This window comes from Plectropomus leopardus, chromosome 12 (genome assembly GCF_008729295.1).
Source record: "Plectropomus leopardus isolate mb chromosome 12, YSFRI_Pleo_2.0, whole genome shotgun sequence".
In the NCBI taxonomy this organism is placed as follows: Eukaryota; Metazoa; Chordata; class Actinopteri; order Perciformes; family Serranidae; genus Plectropomus; species Plectropomus leopardus.
In genome coordinates, this window is record NC_056474.1 from 10,575,005 (window position 1) to 10,599,263 (window position 24,259).

At 37.8% G+C, this 24,259-nt stretch overlaps 1 protein-coding gene across 1 annotated transcript; it reads left to right on the forward strand.

Annotated features, from left to right (window-relative positions):
• Nucleotides 1–887: 887 nt before the first annotated feature.
• On the forward strand, nt 888–20,423 carry rb1cc1 (RB1-inducible coiled-coil 1). Its single transcript, XM_042497160.1, has 23 exons — nt 888–1,223; nt 3,245–3,377; nt 3,470–3,596; nt 3,697–3,867; nt 4,036–4,238; nt 4,453–4,870; nt 4,977–5,147; nt 5,242–5,426; nt 6,032–6,218; nt 7,734–7,815; nt 7,945–8,009; nt 8,119–8,222; nt 8,435–8,561; nt 9,293–11,220; nt 12,087–12,273; nt 13,883–13,991; nt 14,230–14,533; nt 17,838–17,889; nt 17,984–18,031; nt 18,490–18,548; nt 18,766–18,893; nt 19,186–19,256; nt 19,514–20,423. The coding sequence occupies exons 2-23, from the start codon at nt 3,307–3,309 to the stop codon at nt 19,589–19,591; spliced, it is 4,875 nt and encodes a 1,624-aa protein (XP_042353094.1). The 5' UTR covers nt 888–1,223; nt 3,245–3,306; the 3' UTR covers nt 19,592–20,423.
• The last annotated feature ends 3,836 nt before the right edge of the window (nt 20,424–24,259 follow it).

Consider the following 24,259-nt stretch of genomic DNA (forward strand, 5'->3'; position numbering starts at 1 on the left):
AAATTCGACACTATTGTAAGATCCGAATCTTCTGAACCAACTCAATGGGACGCACATTTTAGACTGTTGATTTACTTTATTGATCCGTGTGGGTTCATAGGTCACATATGTGACACAAAAAATAAATATACATATATACATGAATACATAAAATAATGATTAAATTATAAAACTGTATAAACAAAAACATAATCTAAAATATTAAAGTAACGTAGAGGTGGGGGAAAACTGATAAACAATACAATAACAATACTCAGCATACAACAACATGTTTTCAATAATGTGGTGATTTAAGTATTATGACACTATTGTATAGTGGGGCCTCTGCCAATTCTCACCCCTTGTATAATGTTAGATTTTATCTGATATTATTTCTAAATTTCTTGAATTTGAAAGACTAATAAAAAGGACTTGGTTTCAAACTGAAAGTAGGGTTATGGCAAGCCAAAAAAATAACAAAATAAATAAAGGAACATATTTCAAACACATCTATTTAAGTCTATGTATACACATGTATATGTATATAATACTAATGTTTAAACATTATTTATAGCCTATAAGTAAAATTATAACAGCGTAGAGTAAACAAGGCAGCAAATACAGCAGAAACTGCTTTTGTGACAGCTACAATCAAATGCTAACATGATAATATTAGACACATGTAGTCTGACAATACCATTTTACTAAGTTACGACAGTTTATATCTTTAGCCTTCTGAAAATACGAATAACATATGCAAAAGCATAAAAATTTAGCATAAAAGAAACAGTACTTACCTTCAATAAAATACAAGTGGTATGTCAGCTAGCTTGCAACGTGCTGGCTTTGAGATGTGTTTCAGTTGAACGGATCGTTTACGGACCGCACATCAGCAGATGACAACAACAAAACAGACAGAGCTACTAAGAGGGTGTTAGCGTAGTTAGCTACCTGAGATAAACAATTGGTGGTTTTGTCCGTGTGCTACACCATCTTTGCCGGATATTGCCAAATCTGACATTGATTTTACAGCACCATGGTTAATTTGTGCCATCAGCCATGGTTGTCGGTTATTTTATTCTAGTTTAGTCCAGCTAACGTTAGCTAAGTGGCTCGCTAAGCTAGCTCTATGGATGCCAAGCTGAAACAGGTTAGCTAGCTAGCTCGGTTGCTAGCTTGTTAGCTAACCAGCTCGCCTATGCGAGGTGGATAGGGAGAGAACAGGGAGATGCGAGCGAAGTGAGGTAAGGCCAGCGAAATCATTTATTCAACTGACTCAATGTGGAATCTCATCGTTATACCAATACAAGTCTAAACAGGGGATGTTGGATAGTTAGGCTAATCTCATTACATTTGTCAAATTCATCGACGTTAGAAATAGCTATCTTGCGCTACCCTGACAGCTGTGTTAGCTAATAGCCAGTTAGCGCAGTCAGAGGGTTGTTATTGACCAGCTAGCATGCTAGTAGCTGCTGGTGGCCCCTTACTTAATTGGCACTGTAGCCATGACTAACCAGAGCCCTCGATGTTAATAGCAACGTTAAGTGTTAGTGTACTTTTAACTGTAAACGTTTATTCTCTGGTAACTGTATGATAAGACGTTTGCGGAGGTACAGCTATTAACGGCAATGAGCTATCGGTAACTAACATTGATACTATGTTATAGCAACTTAGCTGGTAAGGTGTTTCATGTTGTCACGCTAACAACAGTTCATGGGTAGTAGTTAGTTAGCGCTTTTCTGTTATATCTGTAACTTGGTATTTTTGCAGTCTAGCTTTCAGGCTCGAGGCTCACAAGTTAAACGCCTAAAATGTTAACCATCTACTTCTACAGGCAGTCGTGAAAGTTTTCCTTTGTCTTACATCAGACCAACATAATAGGTGACTTCTTACATAATAAAAACTTGACAGTGTCCAGGAACTAACGGCACGGTGACTCAGCTACTCAGCTAAACTAATTTTCGTTCAGGGGCCACATACAAACCAATGTTATGTCATAGGACCAGACTAGTTAAAACGTCAACTGTTTTACAGTTCATTAAGCTTTGATAAAGCAAAAATGCTTGATTTTTAGTATGAGTGTAGTGTGAGATGTCCTGATCTCCGATATTTCTTTTATTGTCAGGAATTGTCAAGCAGTATTTTTTTATAGTGCTGAAGTTTTCAGATTTTAAGTCATTTCAAGACTTTGGACTTTTAATTACTGGAATGTTTCTAAATTTACACAACAACAATGCTTGATTTTTGTGCCTGTATATCATCAGAGATGTCAATGTCAGGGTTTATCTATTTAATTATTATTTCTAGCCACCCAAAAAAATATAAAAGAATGAAGACATTTACAGCACAATCAAGTCGTATTTACTTTTTAATTTGTCTGGTATAATTTTGGTCAGGCTCTAATATTTATGATTTATTTTATATTTCACACTTGGCAAAGTCATCCAGAGGGCCAGATTGGACCTTTTGGCGTGCCGGTTCTGGCCCGTGGGAAGTACGTTTGACGCCCCTGATGCACAGAAACAGACTACCATGATAGTGTGCTTATACATCATTATACATACATACAACATAGGTATTAATCAAATAGCTTCATGGCATTGTGGTTTGAGTAAATTGCAGCATCACCTCTCAGCAGATCTTACTTAATAATAATAAAGGACTAGACTATATTTATCAGAAAACAGGGGTGGCTGGGGTGTGACTTAGTTTTTGGTTTTTTTTGTTGTTTATTTTCATGATATTATGACCAAAGTCACAATTATTTTTCCTTGAGCTTCCCTGAGTGACTGGGGGGGGGGGGGAGCTATAAACAACTATTTTTTATATTTACACCAAATGTAGGTGCTAGTGGAGCAAATGCAACGAGCAAATAGCACAAGTTATCACCAAAACAAACAGCTTACTTCTTACAAAAATTGCAAAGTATCTTTAAAAATTGTGTGGTTAATGCCCATCAGAAATTTGTAAATTTTACAAATCTGGCTATGATAAGTGGTGTAATTTTGCAAACATGCCTTTCAAACCTGCTAGAGAGGTTTTGGATTCAGATGTTATATAAAATAAATACAAACATTTATAATGTTTATGTCTCTCCCTTAAGCTAAAATAAAAAGCACAAATTCTCCTCAGAGCTTAAAAAGTTACCTGACATGCCTCCCCCTGTTTTGCATCACCTCTTCCATCTCATCTTCATCAACTTTGAAAACTAAGATTACTAAGATTAAGACTATCTGATGTTTGTGTTTGTGTTATTTTTTCACAGGGTGGCCTTGAATGAATAAATGAGCAAGACAGGCAAATGCGAAGAACTCTGGGAGATTCAACATGAAGTTGTATGTGTTCCAGGTCAACAATGGCAGCACATTGACATTTGACACCGATCTTGCTGTCCAAACGTAAGAAACTGGCATTTTACTTATAACAGCCAGGAATAGCAGTCAGTACATCTTGACTATTTTAACTTAAATACATTCTTTCCTTGTCTCAGTGTACTGGAGCTTAAACATGCCATCCAAGCCAAATACAAGATTGCAATTCAACATCAAGTCCTTGTTGTCAATGGAGGGGAATGTATGGCTGCAGAGAGGCGTGTCTGCAGCTACAGTGCTGGCACTGTAAGTTTACACAACTTATGAGTGTGCTTTGTATTTCCCTTGAGGGTATACAGGTTGCATTTGTGCATACTGTTTTTAATTTTTTACTGTTGATCTTCAGGAAACCAACCCCATATTCCTGTTCAACAAAGAGATGATCTTGTGTGACCGGGATCCGACGATCCCCAAAACCACCTTCTCTATTGAGAGTGAGATTCAGGTCAAGGTGGAGGAGTCTCTACTGATGCCAGCTGTCTTTCACACTGTTGCCTCGCGAACACAACTTGCTCTGGTAGTTCTCTTTTTACTTTTTGAGCTGCCTTTCACTGAGGTTTTCATTCTGGACCAAAGAAATTGCATTGAAATGTTTGCCCATCTTTCTGCACTTTTACTTTATGAGATTGTTGTATGGGAAGCTCCTAACTTGTCTTGATTTTGTTATGTTTTTTTGCCTCTTCAGGAAATGTTTGAAGTTGCCAAGAAACTTTGCTCTTTCTGTGAACGACTGGTTCATGATGAACACCTTCAACACCAAGGCTGGGCTGCCATCATGGCTAATCTGGACGACTGCACTCTGTCGTATCAGAAGTTGCTTATGAAATTTGACACTTCATACACAAATTATCAACATGACCTGGAAGAAATTAAAGTTAAACTTTCAAAGTAAGTGCTGGTACAGATTACATATACACATAACTTCATACTTTGCTTATTTTATCTAATAGTTTTGAACTTGAAATACAAAGTACTGTATGCTTATATCTGCGTATTGCCTTTTCTGACGTGATAACTACTTATTTAATCACAATCATAACTAAATTAAATAACTGAAATGAGCCTGATGAACTTGATGGTCTCAATTTTGTTGTGATTGCAGGTTAGGAACATCAGTGTCTGTCATGGCGAGGATACCTCTGCTGGAATGTTTGACGAGACACAGTTACAGAGAGAGCATGGAGAAGTCCAGCTCGACCCCAGGAAAGGATTCAGACGAGACAGAAGAAGAAAAGTCCACTGACTCTGTGCTCTGCGCTGCTGATGCACAGAAGCCCCCCAAGTCATCACCCTCTTTCTCAGCTTCGGGGACGGCCACATGTGAGTCAACTGGAGACCAGGAGACAAATGAAATGACTGACAGTGGTGGGTTGAGAGCTGCGCTATTAGATGATGATGATGCTCCAGAGCTCGCCAACCCGCCCTGTTTCAATGTCACACTGTTAGACTGGATCAACGTGCAAGACCGACCCAATGATGTGGAATCGGTTGTGAGGAAATGTTTTGACTCCATCAATAGGGTGAGTCACAGTTATATGAATAGAAATGACAAAATAGTGTTCTAAATATGAAGTCATGAATTGTGGTGGAAAATATTACAAATCTTGACTGAAATGTTTCTTTCAGCTTGACCCTCGGATTATTCAGCCCTTCCTGGCAGATTGTCGTGACACAATTGCCAAGCTAGATAATCAAAACATGAAAGCCATCAAGGGGCTTGAGGACAGGTTGTACGCTCTAGACCAAATGATTGCAAGCTGTAAGAAGTTGGTGAATGAACAGAAAGAACTTGCTCAGGTACGTAAAGTAAGAAAAAATAAACTATAAAATTAATCTGTCTCCTTTATTTATTTTTTTTTAACGAACTGTGCTCAATCGTTATCTCCTGCAGGGATTTTTGGCCAATCAAAAGCGGGCCGAAAACCTGAAAGATACATCTGTTCTGCCTGATTTGTGTCTGAGTCACACCAACCAGCTGATGATCATGCTGAACAACCACAGGAAGCTGCTAGACATCAAAAAGAAATGCACCACTGCCAAACAAGAACTTGCAAACAACCTACAAGTCCGACTCAAGTAAAAATGAAAACCACTTCTTCCCCAGTTACTTTGTTATACTTTTGTAATAACCAGTGTTGGACAGTAACAAAGTACATTTACTGAGGTATTGTACTTAAACAGAGCTTTTGATTATCTGCACTGAACTTTAGTATTATTATTTTTTACACTAATTACTTTGACTCCACTTCATTTGAAAGACAAATATTGTACTTTTGACTCCACTACATTTCTATGAAGGCTCTCGTTACTCACTACATTTGCTTGTCTACAACAAGTCAGTGTATTCAGTGGGTTGTTTTATAGGCATCACGTTCTGTAATGTATTGTGATAATATTTGACAATATGTTGAGGTTTAAAAAAAAAAAAAGAAAAGAAAAGTGAATACAGAGGGTTTTTTTAAAGCTTGTACTTCAGTACTTAAACTCAGTAATAATTTGAATCAGCAACTTTCAATTGGAGTAATATTTGATCAGAAGTATCTATACATTGACTCAAGTAATAGATTTGTGTACTTTGTCCACCACTGGTAATAACTCTGTTTTCTGTGCTTGTTTCTAAAAATGCCAAAGTCAAGAAAATCATGTTTGCAACATTAACAATTGTAATGATTTTGCATTAGATGGTGCTGCTATGTGATGCTTCATGCGGACCAAGACGGGGAGAAACTTCAGGCTCTACTCAGACTTCTGACGGAGCTGATAGAAAGAGTGAGGGTGGTGGAAGCTCTCAGTACAGTGCCCCAGATGTACTGCTTGGCGGTGGTGGAAGTCGTCAGGAGAAAAATGTTTATGCGCCACTACAGAGAGGTCAGTGCTAAATGCCATCATAGGACAGTAATCATGCTTTCAGACATAGTAACTCAAAGGGGCAAGGTTTGTTGCTTCACTGAATCTGTAGCTTTTGGGTGTGTTCTGCGCTGAGCACATAATTTCGGCTCTACTGTAATTGGGCAATTCTCTGACTTTGCCACTATAATGAAGAGAGAACCAGACTATTATGTTGTTAGCTAGAGCTTGAAAAGTAAGTTAATTTTTTGTGTTTTGTTTGTTCAGTTTTATGTTTTGGAGGCATTACTTGCTTTTCAGTGTTTTTACCTTTGTAATGTAACATTCCTGAAGCAGTAAACGTAACAAAATATTATAACGGGTGCCTAAGCTGATAAAATGAGATAGCATTGCTGGTCTTGTATCTTTTCCAGAAATGGAACTTGTGTTCATGCCCTTTTATGAAGGTCATCCTATTTATCAGATTCATGGAGGACTAGGAGTGAGTCACTGTGTTGTTTGGGAGTTGAACTATTGGTGGCCGCCTCCATCACATTAGAATAAGACAAAAGGCAAAGACTTTATCAGCGCTTTGAATCTTTGCTTAGTGAAATATAAAAGGCACCTGAGCTGACAAAATAAACTGTCATTGTGGTCCTTTATCTTTTATAGGAATGGAACTGGTCTCGATGTCCCTAATTGTGGGATATCCTATTTACAGACTAAAAATTAAATAAAAAAAGTTTTTGCTCCCATTTTTTTCACAGATTTTAGCTTTTTTTATGCACTCAATAGATATATTGTACTCAAATTGCAGTCACAAATTTGTTAAAATCCAGATTAGTGAGCACTTCTCTTCCAAGATAATCCAACCACCTGACAGGTGAGGCATTACAAGATGCACAGCACAATAAGAAAGAAAGACGTCTTTTGTGTGCATAAAACAGTGAAAGATCTTTAATTTAAACCTATAAAAATGGGGGGATTATGTGGCATTTAAGTCTTTGTTTTATGTAGTAGCCTTACAAAGGTCTAGGAGTGTACATTTGTGCTTTTTGGGAGTTGCTTTATTGGTTGCCACTCCTATTGCATTAGAATAAGGCTAAAGGCAAAGGCGTTATCAGCTCTTTGTATCTTTGATAAGGACTGCTGTGCTACCTCTTTGTGTTGCAACTAAATATGCAGTAAGAGTGAGTAATAGAAGCCAATAATAGAATTGATTTGGTCATATTTGTCGTCTTTTACTGAGCTAAATTTTGTTTTTTTCTCTCTCCTGTTGCGCTTCTTTGCTCTCCCTTTATATTTTTCTAAAATTGTGTCTTAAAGAGTTTCCTGCTGAGAGACAGACCTCTTTGTTTTGTAGAGATAATAAGACATTGATTGTACAGTTTTGAACAGGAATGAATTTAAACAGTCTCCTTTTTTGACATTTAAACTCATAACAGAAAAATGCTTCGTAACATTAAAATCTATGCTTGGGAAGTTGTGACAGTTGACATTTTCAGAAACACAGTTATTACTTTGTTGTTGAAAAATCTTTACTATCAATCTTTTCAGTGGGCTTATGCACTTGTGAAGGATGGGAAACGACTGTACGAGGCGGAGAAGTTCAAAAGGGAATCCTTTGGGAAACTCTTCAGTAAGTGTCTTTTGAAAATTATCAGCTGATGATATTTGAGTTGTCACTGTAGTGCCTGACGTGTTTTTGAAATACCACATATTCTCAAACAAGATTAGCGTTTTGATGAATTCACGTAATTTCTTTCAGGAAAGTCTTTCCTCAGAAATCGTTTGTTTAGGGGACTTGATTCATGGCCTCCAACATCATTTTGTGTAAGTTACAATCTGAGAGCAGTTTGGTAAAGTTAGCATTATCATGTATATTATTTTCACTGTATTATAAGAGATCTCTTCTTTCTTCTCTGCTTATTATTGTTTACAGACACGAAAGCCCAGAAGGTTTGACGACGAACTCCCAGACATCTCACTTGACGACCTGCAGTACTTGAAATCTTGTTGTCCTGTAGAGGTGCAGCCTTTCCTTATGTAAGTCACTATGTCCTCAGTTATTAAAATAGCCTTACATATAACTGATTACTTTGAAGCCTGATCCTGTAGTTTCGAAACTGACCCGACTCCAAGCCTCTATGGCACTAACTTGCAGACTTTCTGCCTTAGACTCTTAGCACTGTAAGAAAATCTTAAGATAGTTTTGACTGTTCAATCCTTAATGTTATTGCTAATATTTTTTTCTGCAGGGTTCCCACAATGTGCGACTTCGAGCCCTTAAATCGCCACGTAGAGACGCTTCACCAGTTGGTCCAAGCCGCACAGAGTGTTGATGAGATGTCCCAAACTATTACTGACCTGCTAAGTGAACAACGGGTAATGACTGCTTTATTAACAACCATAATTTGTGTTAATTATTTTTGTATGAAGAAACATTTTTGCTATTTTTGCCACCATCATGACTGTAAGGGAGCAGGGAGGGACAATTCCACTGGGTACAGCTGCAACAGTGTGCAGTGTATAAAGTGGTTGCAATTAAATGCAGCCGCCTGGTGAAGATGTGTCCTCTTTTAAGTGCACTTTTGTAATTAGTAAAGCCCACTCACCACAACACAAAAAATCTGCAAACACCCGCTGACATCTGTTTTTTTAACGCAGTAGGAACGTGTACACTTGGTATTCACACCTGGGTCATGGCTATTTATCGCCTCCAGCTCCAATCGACATCAACGGGAACGCAACACCTGGTTAGACATGCTTATTTAAGGCCCTTAACCAACAAGATACAACAACGTGCCAACCCAAAATACATTTTTTTTTTTCTGCCCAAGCAGCACTCAAATATCGCTCTAAATCAGTCTTAGCCAAGTTTGAAAGAGAGACTGAATAAGTAAGCCATACATTTTTAACAAAAAAGAAACTGTGACGTTTTCACTGGCCTTATACCTGTATTCCGGCCTGTATGTGATGTCAAATTTGACACACCAAAAAAGACACATGCTAATTTTCATGGAAAATGGATTTAAATTGAAATTGGTCAGGTTTCTGGTGCAATAAATATTTCCCTTCTCTCTTTCTCTCTCCCTTCATCTGCTCTGTCTTTGCAGATATCATTTTGTCAGAGATCAACCGTGTTGACCCCACAGTCTGGAAGCATCCCTGAGACTACGACACCGAGGTCCTCCAAAACCCCTACCTCTCTTAGCCTTCAGGGACCCAGCTGCCAGCCCCTACATGTTCCCGTCCCAGCTCCTCTAGAGGATTTATCCCCAGACAGCATAGACGCACAAACATTTGACTTTGAAACCATCGGCCACCCGAACATGGATCCCGTCCTGCAGCAGGGCTCCCTTGACTTGGATTCTCTAGCAGAGAGCCCTGAATCTGACTTCATGTCTGCTGTTAATGAGTTTGTGATTGAAGAGAACTTGACCTCTCCGAACCCTATCAGTGACCCTATTAGCCCTGAAATGATGGTGGAGTCGCTGTACTCTTCAGTCATCAATGCTATTGACAACAAGCGTATGCAGGACACCACAATACTAGAGAGGGAGAACTCAAGGATCACTGTGCTCAAACAAGTTATTGACAAGTACAGATCTGCTGCTGAGGAGTCCCATTCAAACTTCAGAAGTGTAAAAGATGACCTCTTTCACCTGAGAGGCCTGGTATTAAAAGAGCAACATGACTTTGGCTTCGTTTTGAGGAATATGACCACAGAGGTGAGCAACATAGTGGTCAACATCTGCCAGACACAAAAACTGGAACTGAAGGAGCAGCATCAAAGTGAGCTTCTTTCCCTTCGGCAGGAGCTTGAAAAACAGGTTCAGACGCTAACAGAGGAAAACCAAGTTAACCAGAATATTGTCAAAGATGTCCAACACGCAATGCTGGAGCTGGAGGGACTCATGGAGCGTAAAGAGAAAGAACTTACTCAGCTTGAGAATGAGAAAGAGCGATGGGTTGAAACAGAGAGCAATCAGACGGATAGGATCAAAAACCTGGAGCAGATGATCAGCGATCAAACCGAAGAGATCAAGACGCTCTCAGCTGAAAGAGACTCTCTGACCAGCCAGCTCGAGAATCTGCACTTTGAGATTGAACGCAGCCAGCAGAAGATCCGGCAGGAGCTGGAAGTTGTTGAGCAGTCCCACTTAAAGGAGATGGAGGACAAATTGAAGCAGGAACACAAAGCAGAACTGGAGACCCTCGCTAAGGATAACCAGGAGGCCCTTGAACATCTGGCCGCTGAAAATAGTGCAAAGTTAAGTGAGGCGGCTGATCACCACGCCGCTGCACTTAAAGAAAAGGACAACCAAATTAAGGACTTGGAGGCTCGTGTTTCTGAGCTCGCAGAACTGCGCTGCAAAGTAGAGGTGGAGCTAGCTCTCAAAGAGTCAGAGACTGAAGAGGTGAGGCTCTTGTTTGAAGAGGCCAAGATGCAGCAGGCCGAGGCTGTGAAGTCCCAGGTTGAGGCTGCGACCAAAGTCCTTAGCGACGAGCTGGCAGATATCAAAAAACAGCTTCATGTTAAAAACGAGGAGTATGAAGTGGACTTAGCAGAGCTGAGGACTCTCATGAGGATTGAGAAGGACCACTGCATCTCAGAGCTGGTGGACAGACACGAGGAGGAGACGATTTTGTTGCGTAACGAGCTCTCCTCCCTGCAGCGGCAAGCCAAGGAAGCTGAGAGGAACCATGCTGAGCAGCAACAGAACCTAAAGCAGGATTTGGACCAGCAAGTTTTGGCTCTAAGTGAAGAAAAAGAAAAGCAGTTCAGGAGTTTCCAGGAACTGGAGCAAGAGTTGAGGACTGTTATCAGCAATTTGCAGGCAGAAAATGACCTGCTCTCCAAAAAACTAGAGCAGGACAGACAAGCAGTTGAGAGAGATTTAGAAAAAGAAGAGGCCTCTAAGGTTGCATCACCAGATGCCTTTAAAGAGTTAGAGCAGCAGAAGGAGGACATGGAGAAGAGACTGTTAGACAGAATTAGACTACTTGAGAATGAGCTTCATGAGAGACAATCCTCAAAAAGGTAAATGTTTGATCACAACAGCAAACGCACCTCATATAGAAGTCTAGCTTTGGTTTTGGGGGTTGAAAAGTGAACCAGTCTGTAGTTTGTGTAAATTTTATCTGCTTACATACAAAACTGTGACAACCTCTGTTAAAATCTCCGTTATAAATAATCAGTTTTACTGTTAATTAACAATGAACTGTTTAAAGGGACAAAACACTCCAAGCAAGTTTCTGTCTCTTAAAGCCCCCCTATTAAAAAGGCCCAGATTGCTCCTAGTGGTCAGTGTTTTCGGGTTTTACGTATGTGTGCTTTTGGAGACTTTGCACCGTCATTGAAGCAGGAATAATGTCTGTAAAAGAGTATAGCAGCCCTCTCTGCATTGAAAAACATCACCATTAAAAGCTTCAAAACACAAGCGATCATGGTCCAGGAGCAATATGATTTGGAATCAGGAATAAATTAACAACACTGGAAACCAAGATTACATGTTTCCCTGGCGTTAGCGTGCTGCTACATATAGCAGTGTAGGCTATGTAATGTAAATACTTGCAGTGACGTGTCTGTAGCAAATGACCATACAGATATTTATCACAACCTGACGTGAGCTTGTCTCGAAAGAAGAAAAAAACATTGAAATGGAGTATTTAGAACGGGCTGAAGCCTGAGGTTTTTGCTCACATGGATTACTTTTACTTACATTTACCTTATTATTTTAAACTATGGCCACTTTCAATATGAACATTCAACATGTTAACACTATATATACAAAAGACAATAAGAAATATTTTTAAAACCCCCCTTTAACTGTTTTTTTGTCTCTGTGTGCTTGTATGTCTTTGTAATTCCTTTACCAGAATTAAAGTTTATTGTGTGCCTTTCAGCGATGAAGGGTTGTCACTGCAAGCTGAGGGACGAGCAGATGCCGGAGCACCTCTGTCTCTAGATTCAGCACTACAAGAGCGACTGCAGCAGGAGAGGGCCTCCCTGCAGTCCCAGATGGACCTTCTAGAGAAGAAGAAGAACGAGGAGATGCAGAACCTCAAGACTTCACTCATTGCAGAGCAGCAGGTTTGTATTTTGGGTTTTTAAATAGACGGGAAAAGTACTGCGTCTCATAATGTTTAGACAAAGAAGTAACTTAACTTTTCATTAATTTCACTGTAAGACAATTACAATAGATCTTTACCATAATTTATGTCATATTGATCCTAACAATGCTTAACAGTATCAATGAGGGTAGACTTAAAAAGTATAGTAAGGAGTTCTTACTTTATAAAACCTTTGATTTTTGACAGTTATTGACACAGTTGCTCTCAGCCACTTGTATTTAATTTCAAGTGAAAGATTCAATAAGAAACATCTCTGCATTAAAATGTCTTAAAACAGCTAGACCTATGTAATATAGGGTGTTGAGTTGTCCACTTCAATTTACAAATGTTTCCAATAGGGGTCGTACTATTCAACATCATATATAGCAAGTTCCCAGCAAATTTCCTCTATATAGTTCAGTGAAAATTAAAATAAAAAATGAATAAATAAAAATATCTCCCTGAGGTTTACAAAGTAAAGTTCCTCCCATACTGACACTTTCTTTGCAGGTATTGCAGACTGCCTTTCCTGGTGTTGGTTGAATGTAATACACACACTTTTTTATTAAGTCATTTTACCTGTGATCATTAAAGGAAAACGCAGATACAGATACTCGGCAAAAAGCCAAATATCTGCTTCAATAATTGGCCAGGCCATTAATCTGGGGACCTCTACTTTCCAACAGTCTTCAAACCCAGAGAAATCTGTAATTATTCAAAGTAATGTGTCTTATTTGTTCGCCTGTCAATGATGTCCTATCCCCTTCACCCTGTTTAGTTACTCTAACTTTCGGGGAAACACAGGAAACACCAAATGATCTTTCAGAGCGTGACAAAGGAATTTGAGAAATGGAAGGCGGCTATTTCATTAGTATGAAATTACATAATGTGAAACAACATGCATAAACGAAACACCGCAGTGGTGGTTTTATATCAATGAAGACAAGTCCTGTGATCCCGTGCAACTTCACAAGGTCATCAGAGTCTGTCTTTTGTTTTTGTTTGGATTGAGAGACTATTTAAATCTTACATGTCAACAGATCAATCTTTTATCATTTGTCTGGCACTGATTCTGATCTCTCTGATCTCTTAACACCAAAAGAGCCTCAAGGGGCAGCAGACAGATTTTTATCGCTCACTTGCAACTATACAAACATGAATCTTGTCTGTAATTGATTACAATATTTAGCTCAATCTCAGTTTTAGAGATATTTGACCTCTCTCTGTTACACTAAACCTTCATTATTTAACCTGATAAGACAATTGGTTTGCACAAGCTATTACATCAGTAAGCTGTACTAACTGTAGTAGCTGTTAAGCCCCCAAAATTCCATTTCTTTTTTTGTTGCTGGGTATAATAGATGGTGAAAAGATCAGACATGAAACAAAACAAAAAATCAAATGGATTAATAAAAATCAACAAAACAACTGTAACTCCCATGGCTGCAAGCTGATCTGCATTGTTAGAACGTAGCATTAAAAAGGCATCCTCTCAAATCATGTGTGCTTTGATATGAATTCCCTCTTGTGCCCAAAATGGCTGTTAACCTTGTTAAAACTGTAAATGGTTTTCTTTTATGCTTCTCTAGACTAATTTCAACACAGTTTTAACCCGAGAGAAGCTGAAGAAGGAGCAGATCATCAATGAGCTCACAGAGAAGTTGCGGAAAGTTACTCAACAGCAGGAGAAGGACAAAGGTAAGTGCTGTACAAACTGAGCACTTTCAGACGAGAGTGATCAATTTATGTCTAATAAAAGAAAGCGTTTGTGGAAATTGTGTCTTTAATGTAATGCAATCTTGTTACCATCAAACCTAATAAATAGCCTCTAATATTACCTGCCATACTTAAAGAACAGCCATTCTTTAAGGATTTTATGTAATGGATTGGCATGTTGTGATTGTCAGTGTCTCTTATTTATCCGAACTTATTGCAGCTCTGATAGAGACACTCTCAGAGGACCGAGCTAGTGTCATGCAGGAGAAGAAGCACTTGGAAGAAGAGCTTAACCGCCTGCGCAGCACTGCACTGGTCTCCTCTGCCTTCTTCACTCCTAACCCCTCAGCTCAGGAGATATCAGAGGCTGGAGCAGGAGCTGCCGCAGCAGCACGAGCTCTGCCTGTTGCCGGGGCTTTTTCCTCTGAACCCATGGCTGAAACCGACAGACTGGCCTCTGTGGCAGCCGTTCGAGAAGACGAACAGGTTGATTCAGCAGTGGAAGCCAGCATGGTGACAGTCCAGTAAGCGTCTTTGTTCCAATAAACATGGTTTTGTTTACAGTTTTAGATATATTGTAGTGATCGTGATGTAGATTACAGTTCCATGCTCAGAGTTATGCCAGTCAAATTAGGCTTGGCGGTTCAATACGAATATTCAACCATTTTCTTTATATTAAGTTTTAAGGTCTGAACAGGCTCAGCAGGATGTTCAGAGTAACAGCTGCATGCATGTAATATAGTTCAGAAGCTAACGGCAGATCAGCAGTTTGCAACATTTTTTGCAAACACTACATATCAAACAAAACAAAGAGACTGTATCACATTAAGTTGCTATGAGCTGTCTCCTCCCCTGTGTCGCTGCCTGAGTCTACGCAGCCGCCTGTACCAAAGAGTAGCAATAAAGTCAGGATCACTCCCTCCGCTCCAAAACCTGGGGACCGAAATGTCCCCAAAAGTACACTGCACAGCACATTGACAGGCAAAAACCAAAATGACTGCTCAACTTGATGTAATCTTAGTCAACTGAGGAGTCACCAACTGAATCAACTTTCAGGGTGCAGCCCTAATATTCACACACATGCACGCACACACGCACACACACACACACGAAAACAGGTTTACAGGAGAGAAAACATTTACTGGGTTCCTGCAGGTCCTTCAATAGTCTTAAGGTACTGAATTCAATCTCAAATAAGGCATCTTACAAATACTAAGACATGGGGAGAAGGGTGTAATTGGTACAAGATAATGCATATGAGACTTTGTATTTTATGCAAAAAGTTTTTCAAAAGGCAGTGGAATAACACATGTAGAGTGAAAAACTCAAAATCAGTCTGCCAGCTCTGTTCTACCCTTGTCTCCATCAGAAAACAAAGAAAGTCTTATTTTATATCACAATTAACATTTTGGTAAAATTGTCCCTAATCTGTAGTAACTGACGTAGGTTCATGTTTTTTTTCTATCCAGTTTAGGTTATTGTAGAAGTCTTACATTTAATTCTGGGTGGAATTAAAAAAAAATGGTAAAGACTGAAATGTAACTTGCCTTACACTGTAGAAGCCTGATTTACATGCATTGCCTTTATCTTTTAAGGCCTGTGTTGACATTTATGTGTCCCTACTTCACACCTTATTTTTGGACCCAGAGTGACACATTAAAAGTTCACTAAATTATATACAAGAGACATGTGCAGCGTGACACTGATGCCAAAATAGATTTTTTTTTTAGGTCAGAGCATTTTGACAGTTCACTGAGAGGACGATCTTTCTGGAGAAGAAGCACACAGGTTTTCATTACTGCATATCTGTCTGAATTTTACAAGTAGCCCACTGTAGAAATTGAGTTATTTAGATTGAAGTTTCAGCTTTAGTTGGATTTTGGATTTAAAGTGAAGACAGACAACTTTTCAACTTTTCCCCAAGTAGTACTTCCAAATGATAAGCTATCATTGATGCTGCTGTTGCTGTGACAACCGAATCGTTTTCCATTTTCCTCAGAGCCTAACAACAAACACAGTTTTCACAGATATTTTGGTTGTTCCACTGTCCCCCATTTCCAGTACTGGAGATAGTAAAGACCGTACATTGACACTCTTTGATAACTAGGGATAGCTACTGATAGCTATCAGGGGGAAAACAAAAGCGCTATCCTCTTCTGGTTTTCAGTGATGCAGTTTCTTTGTACCATAAATCTAGCTTTCAGTTTTCTGGGAGATAAATCTGTGTGTTCCAACACCCATACTACTCCAGTGTTCATACTAAAATACAATCAGCATGCCACAAAAAGATTTGCTATGTCCCAAAACATACTACATCAAATGCAGTTTGCCAAAAAACACAGGATGTCCTACTGCATCAGATCAGATTTTGCAGTATGCAAGCCAGCCACCATCTCTGGCTGTTCTTATCCACAGTCCTCTGCGCAGAGCAAGATTCATCACATCAGCTGAGCCACAGACAGATGACAGCTCAGCTGACAGAAACCACAATGACGCGTGACAGCGCAATCAAGTGACCGATGACCAGTCGAAAAGATAGTAATAGTAGGAATCGTTTAAATAAACAAAATAACCATAAATATAACAACAGCTAAAGGACAAAACTATGACAATAGCAATGACATAAATGCTGATGTAGCTTTTCTGTTGTGAATATAATGTTAGTATCCACAGCAAATAAAGTTACAGCTGAAAAGTTAAAACTACACACATCGCAAATTAACAAAAGTAGAGTTCTCGGGGGTTCAAACTTCAAAGCATCGTGTTATGATAAAGTAGTATGTCCTAACTGTATATATACTCCATGCAACTGTACATACTCTGTAAGGGCAGCTGTACAACTGATAGTACTGATAGTAGAAAAGAAAAAAGTATGCCGTTCACAGTCTGCACACTGAGTCAAGAAATCAAGTCGTCGGCAGCAATACAACTCTGGTGAACCAGGTTTTCTTTTTCTCTTAACCTGACTGAGATGACTGTTGTTAACGTGATGTTAAAGACATCAGGTTACTGCAGAAAGCTGATCGGGGGACTGCAGTGAGAGATAACTTGTTGTACGTCTTTTACAATCAAAAATGAATGCCACTGAATTACAATCAGTCTTTATCTGCAGCACAGTCTTCTGTTGTAATAAGAAGTCATTCTCGAATTCATCACTCTGCTCCACCTACCAACAGTGAGACCTGAAAATACTGTTATAGGTAAACTTAGTTCATTCAAAGATAAATCAGTTTGTTTTCTGCATCACAATACAACCGAATTACAAGAATGGGGTTTATTTGGCAGCAAAGCCTAAATAGAAACTAAAATATTTCATTGTTGCACTACAACATGTCCCAGCAAGCATCTTTTATTGTAAAAAAAAACAGGATAGGATTTTATTTAGATTGTTGTACTTTTGGAACTATTTTTATTTCTTTTTGTTAAGTAATAGCCTATACTGTATATATTTGTTAAATACAATCTAAGAAAGTGGACTTAAAGTGACTGCATTTATACACCGTATCTATCGTTATGATGACATGAAATCGGTTGCCAGTTACTGACAGAAAAAGTTTTTGCGCTTTCAAAGCGAGAATAAAAAGGATGTTGAGTAAAACATCCAAAAAAGGATGGACAGCAAGGACATTTGACAGTGGAAGAAAGGCAGGCTAGGATCAGACAGTGTAAGTTTTCCATTTATTACTTATAAGGATTAAGAATTTGTAGCTGTTACAAGAGTAAAAAAGAGAACCAATTTCTATTTTGATCACTTTTCATTTTCTAAATAATACTGCTGCCATTTCTCAAATGGCATTAATCTGTAATCTAACGTTTTCTCTTTTGCAGTGATAACATCCTGATGTCAGAGGAGAAACAGCGGATACTCTTACTCGAGAGGGTAAATACAAACACATCCATCACTTTACATTTGAGAGCACAAGATGTTTCTGGGTGTCTCTAATCGGTTTAATCAATGTTTTGTGTGTTTTCAGACTTTACACATGAAGGAAGAGGAAAACAAGCGCCTCAGTCAAAGACTGGTCAGTTATTTGTTATCTTTATGAGATGTGCAGCACCTGCTCCACTAGGTGGCAGTAGCATCAAAGAGTAAAATCCTGACCCAGGAGGCCAAAGAGCTCGGTGAAGAGAGATGAATTTTCAGGAAACAGTGTCATTAGAATGAGCAGAGGGATGAATTTTTGTAAAAAAAAAAAAAAAAACAAAAAAAAAAAAACATGCACGCAAATTTAAATGTTAAAAAAATATGCATATATGGTTTAACAAATTAGTTTAACAGGCCCTGACTTTCTATGACTCACAAAGGATGATGGAACTTAAATTAGAGTATAATGCTTTAAAAAGGGTAAAAGTGCCAATATTTATTACGAAACATTTTTCTAGCAAATTCCCAAAAAGACAAATGTTAGAAGTGTATAGCCAGTGTTGTCAACCCTTCAGTGCTACATGTGTAACGTTGCCCTAATCCTTTTCTTTGTAGATGTCTCAAAGCATGTCGTCTGTGTCGTCACGGCATTCAGACAAAATCGCCATCAGAGAGTAAGTGAATTTAAAAAAAAAAACACACATGGTCGTGCTGCTGTGATTTTTAGCTGTTTTTGTTTTTCGCCAAAACTCTGACCATCATTACATGCGGTGTAATTATACACATTTTTGTATAATTACATTAATGTGTTGTCTTTTGTGACGATCAGTTTGTAGAAGTCGGTGTCATCATCCCTTTGTGTCTTTGTGTCTTTTTTTTTTTGTTTGTCAGTTTCCAGGTAGGCGATTTGGTTCTAATCATCCTGGATGAAAGGCATGACAACTACGTGCTGTTCACAGTTGGTCCCACCCTCTACTTCCTCCACTCAGAGTCTCTCACTGCACTGGACCTCAAACCAGGTCAGCTTTGCCCAAACGTTTTGTGACCTTGATGGGAACTGTAGTGTTTGTTTTATCATTTACTAATAAAATTTATATTTATCACTGGTAGTTGGTTATTAGATTTTGTAAGTCAGGAATGAATTTATTTGTAACAAAAATACTGTGTTCTGTATGTACGTGTTCTCAAAAAATGTGTTCATGCTTTATTTTGACTACAGTTTTCCTTATGAGCTTTGGTACGCACACACAGGCATTCATTTGTGGTTTAACAAGTATTTGTTTAACAAGTCGATTCATTTTTATTGTTCAGCATCAGGGACCTCAAGACGGCCGTGGGTACTTGGAAAGGTGATGGAGAAGGAATATTGCCAAGCAAAAAAGGTACTGCATTTGCCAAAAGTTCTATTGTGTGTTTTTATTGTTGTATATGTGATTTTAATGAATATTCAAGAACCAATATACTGACATAAATTAAGTGTGGTCCTAAAATTATTATGTTATAAGATTATTATTTTTTTAGAATTTCCACACTGGGTTTAGATTTAATTTTTTTGATATGTTGACTTGATCCTTGTACGCACAGTTTGAACCTTCTGTCTTATTAAAGCTTTTTCTCCTTGTCTCTTTTCCCTCACTAGGCCCAGAACAGGTTCAAGGTTCCTTTAGGAACCAAGTTCTACAGAGTGAAAGCTGTTCCCTGGAACAGAAAAGTATAATAGCCAAGTAATGAGCTAAAAATGTATATTTATATTGCTTAATTTTTGAACAGAAACTTCACATCATAATTCATAACTTGAAAATTGAAAGACCTTAAAAATGGAAAGAATTAAGATAGTCATCATGCTATTTTCAGTTTTTAGTTCAATATCCCACCTGCTACCACATTTTTGTTTTTCTTTTAAACCCAGATTTGTTATTGTGGACCAAATGCTATTAACTTTATTAGGGCATTGCCCTAAACACTGTGGCATTCTGCCATTTGACCTGTGTGTAAAATTGAACAAAATTTGGATGTTAAATATTAGTTCTCATTATCAGCATTTGTCCTTTTGTGGAAAATACTGTGTCATTATCAACATAATTAAATAAAAAATATACATTTATTATAAATGTTTATGGAGGAATGTTCATGGCATGCATATTGATATATTTTCTTTGATTTACTTATCCAGATAAATGTTGTAGTTGGAAATGTAGTTAATGCTGTTTGTTACTCACAAAGCAGTGTGGCCCTCTGTCAATACTGAAATGTACATTATGGCTGACTGGTGGAAACAGTCGTCTTTGCAATCCTTGAAATGCACTTTCAAAAACGATGCTTTTGTTGATTTGAAAAGGGAAGTTAATTGAGCTGTCAGAACTAAGTAAATATATCAGCACAAACTTCTCACTATCATAGAATATTGATATGTAGAAAGGAATACTTTGTGACTGTGTTTCATTATCGGAAGACATTGTACATTATCCATCAAATCACACATGTAACAATAAATGACTGTATTGTAAAAGATAGAGTTTTGAAACAATAAAGGATTGATCCCAAACATATTCTGCCGTTTTTATCGTGGCCAGTTATTGTTGTCCATATTTGGGAATTATCTGTGATGCTAAGAAATGTACATGATGCTACTGAATTCACCCTTATTATCATTAAAGGGTGAAATATTTTCCTGGTTCATGAATAGAAAATAATTTACTACACCAGCAGACATTTGGTATATTTCACCAAGACCCACTCTCCTGTTGAGATTTCTGTATTAACTAACAACATATCATTTTATTATAGCTTGTTTTTTATTCAATAAAATACAAAATAATAGTGAATTTTAGTACATATATGATTAATAGCTTTTTAATGATGCTTTTAATATTTTCTGGGGGATTCAGGAGTCAACGTGGAATAGCACAGTATAGTGTATTCATTTGATTTAGCGTTTTTGCTTTTGTGGAAACATTAATGTTGGCACGCTGCTGCAGGAAACAGACTTCAAAAAGGCTTCAAATCGGGGCCCAAGAACGATGCGGCCCTCATGGAGAAGGAAGCCCACCAACATCACTTTCCCAGTTCACAGCGGGGAGCATAGCAGCTCTCCGCCGAGCACTCTCTACCATGTGGGTCTAGGGGTGTTTTAACAATGTTTAGCTCTATTTTCTCCATTTAGCATAAGCCTGTTGTCACATTTGGATGGCTCCTTCATAAATTGATGGTGTGATTCCTACAATTTCGGGACAGGCCTGAATGACAAAATATGCAACACAACATTCGATACCGAGGTGGCTGGCAAGCACCAACCATGTGCACTGGACAGGCTCTTAGTGTAAATGTTTACAACCCCCCACTGAGCTCAGTGCTGCTGGGAGTCACTCTCATCAGGCTGAATGGGATTTAACATTGCCATGTGTAGTCTCTAGCTACTTCCACCATTAAAATTGCTTTTGACTTGCTGTCAAACTTCTTTCTATAACACTTGACTACTTATCTTTTAGTACCGTATCGTATAATTGGCTGTTGTTAAGCTGAACGCATAGCGACTTACAATGTGGTGTGCATCTCTGTTTTTGTTCTGTAATTATTATTTTAACAGGAATTTTGAATTTAATTCAAGAGCAAAGGTAACAATTGTGTTATAAAAACACTACATGTTACAAACCTCTGTTAAATGTGTTTTATAATAAATAATGAGTTGATTTTATGCAGAAGATTAAAGGTAGAGATAACAAAATGATTTACATGGAAATTAGGAAAAAAATACATAAAAGAATTAAAATAGTAAACCATAAAAATTCTTAACAAAAACATATGTTACCTATATTTTAAATGCATACATAGATTAACATATGTATGCACACAGACACACATGGACACAAATTTACCAAAATTAAAATTTAAGAAGCCTTAAGATTGAAATATGTATCTTTTAGGTGATTTCAAAGAAAATACTGATTTTACATTTACCATAAAACAAGGGGTGGGAGAAAAATCCATACAGCATGGTGGCGGGATATTTTGCATTGCAATATTGTTTCAATTCAGACGCCAAGCATAAATTTTTTATTAAATACATTTTAAACATTGCAACTTTTGGTCGCCTGCTAGAATAATGAAATCAATCGAGATTTTAGTCCACTAGATAAATTTTGCTGCAATAAAAAGAACTGAAGTGAGATGGTCAGACTGAAAACTCAGTCTTTTTCAGATAAAACTGATGCTAACAAAGTTTTTCTTTGGGGACATAAATTGCAGTTGAAAAAGGTAATAAATACAATAAAAATAAAGATTTTGCAATCTGCTCTAAGCAAATCATGATATGGTTACAACTGCAATCATATTATATTGTGACTGAAATATCAATAAAATATCCTATGGTGGGGCCTTTGGTGATTCAAACCCTTAATGAATAAATAAGTAAATAAGTCAAATGAATTTGTGTAGTACTTTTCACAGACATAGGTCACAAAGTGCTCTACGAGGGTGATATAAAACAGACAAGAAAAAACATAAAGATAAAATGATTGAATGATTGTAGTTAATAGTGCAAAACTATTTGCATAGTACATAATGAAAAAAATCAAAATGCACAACAAGAATACACAAAAAGCACATCTAATGAAACTGCAATAAATTATGCCCTTCTCATATAGAGGTTACTGTAAAACTTTTCTCTCCTTTTTTTTTGGTTACACTAAAAAATGTGGCGTTAATCCGTGGAATAAACCAATTAATGTGGAAAAGATACCTTAAAATGACCACTTCTTTATACTAACTTAGCGAACAATATATCTTTATACACAAGTAATTTCAAATGTATCTCTTGTATCATTGCCATGCAAAAAAGTTCAAAGGTAACCTGAACTTTTTTATGTACAAAAGCATCAATCAATCACAAACGCACACTAATAATTGTATAAGGACAGGTATATTATTAATGCAGCTTTCAAATGCCATCAGCCGAAATCCAAAGACACATGATAATGGCTTTTCTTTGCATGTCAACATATGCCGGAGGCACTAAATTAAGGTTTAGACGAGTAAATGTGAAATATCAAAACGATGTCGGAGACAACTCGCGAATAATGCCATCCAGTCTCAGATCTCGCCCTTTGTTACCGATATCCCCTGTATGTGAAGATAATACACAAGTTGTATTTGATTTTCCAATATCTATCTGACACTGTACTAGATAGACGGAGCTGCAAATAAACAAGCATTATTCGTGGAGTAAATATATGCATGAACTTCAAATGATGGATAAATGAAAATAAATAGGAAAGCCTTAACATAACATTTATATTTTCGAAAATCTAAATGGAACGAGTGTGTTGAAGAAGAGCCAAGAGGCATTAAGGCTGAAACTGCAAACCAAGGAGTAAATCGACTTAATGCCATCACATTTCCACCCTATTCATGCCTAAGAAAAGGGTTAGGGAAAGAGATTAGGTTATATATCTGCTGTCAGGGACTGAAGAGACCAAGAAGAGAACTTCACCTAAACAGAATGATGATCAAACAGACATGCTTTAACAGACATGCTTCATAATCTCATCCGTTATTGTCCCCTCTCTGCCTTGACTACAGGTTCAGTAGAAAATCTTAGACAGGGGCAGATTAAATGTGTGATGAAATGTCTGAGAAATATGTGAGAATGCGCAATATAAGGATGGTTGATTTTCTACCCACATGACGAACATAATCACTATTAGTAACACATATCCACATAAATATGATAATTCAAATTTTAAACACATTTATTGGGTTCATATTGGAAATCATCACCATCTGATGGCATAGTTTTATGGATAATTACCGCCAAAGAGATAATGCAGCATATGAAAGGAAAGCTTTGAGGCTTCTCCACTCACTGGGAGGAGAGTGCGTAGGTTTAGTTGTGCATCTGAGCTGTACCCAAAAGGCAAATATGTGGAAAGTTTGGTGACAAGCATCCAGGCGTGTGGTTAACAAGATTGCATCTGGTGAGCAGGAAGTGTAGGACAGAACTAAACTACATATTTAAAGGGCAAATTATTTTCACATTAAGTTCAATGCCATCAGTAATCCTTCCAAATATAGACAGAACTATTTCATTTTCAGTAGGAAAAATAATTATTCAAATACCCTATAGTGCAAATCCCGTTAATTTAGTGCATGACACAGTTTTTGATTTCCTACCACAGAACAAAACGGAAAAAGAATCCAGTAAACATTAAAATCTGTTGTTTTATTTTGGTAATCTGGCTGCTTACTGACAAGTAAATAATCAATACAAATAGTTCTGAAGTGTCTGAAAATAGACAGGCGATTTAAACTGTAACTAACAGCCATGCATTTTCCAGCTGCAGTGCAGTGTTGAGGAAATGACACCAGCTTTGATGGGTTGTATAGCTTT

Excerpts from the sequence above, each read along its gene's own strand:
- rb1cc1 (XM_042497160.1), top strand. The coding sequence starts at position 3,307 with ATGAAGTTGTATGTGTTCCAGGTCAACAATGGCAGCACATTGACATTT. Across the intron at positions 3,868-4,035 it reads CGCGAACACAACTTGCTCTG|GAAATGTTTGAAGTTGCCAA; the intron begins GTAGTTCTCTTT and ends TTGCCTCTTCAG. Across the intron at positions 18,549-18,765 it reads GACAAAATCGCCATCAGAGA|TTTCCAGGTAGGCGATTTGG; the intron begins GTAAGTGAATTT and ends TTTGTTTGTCAG.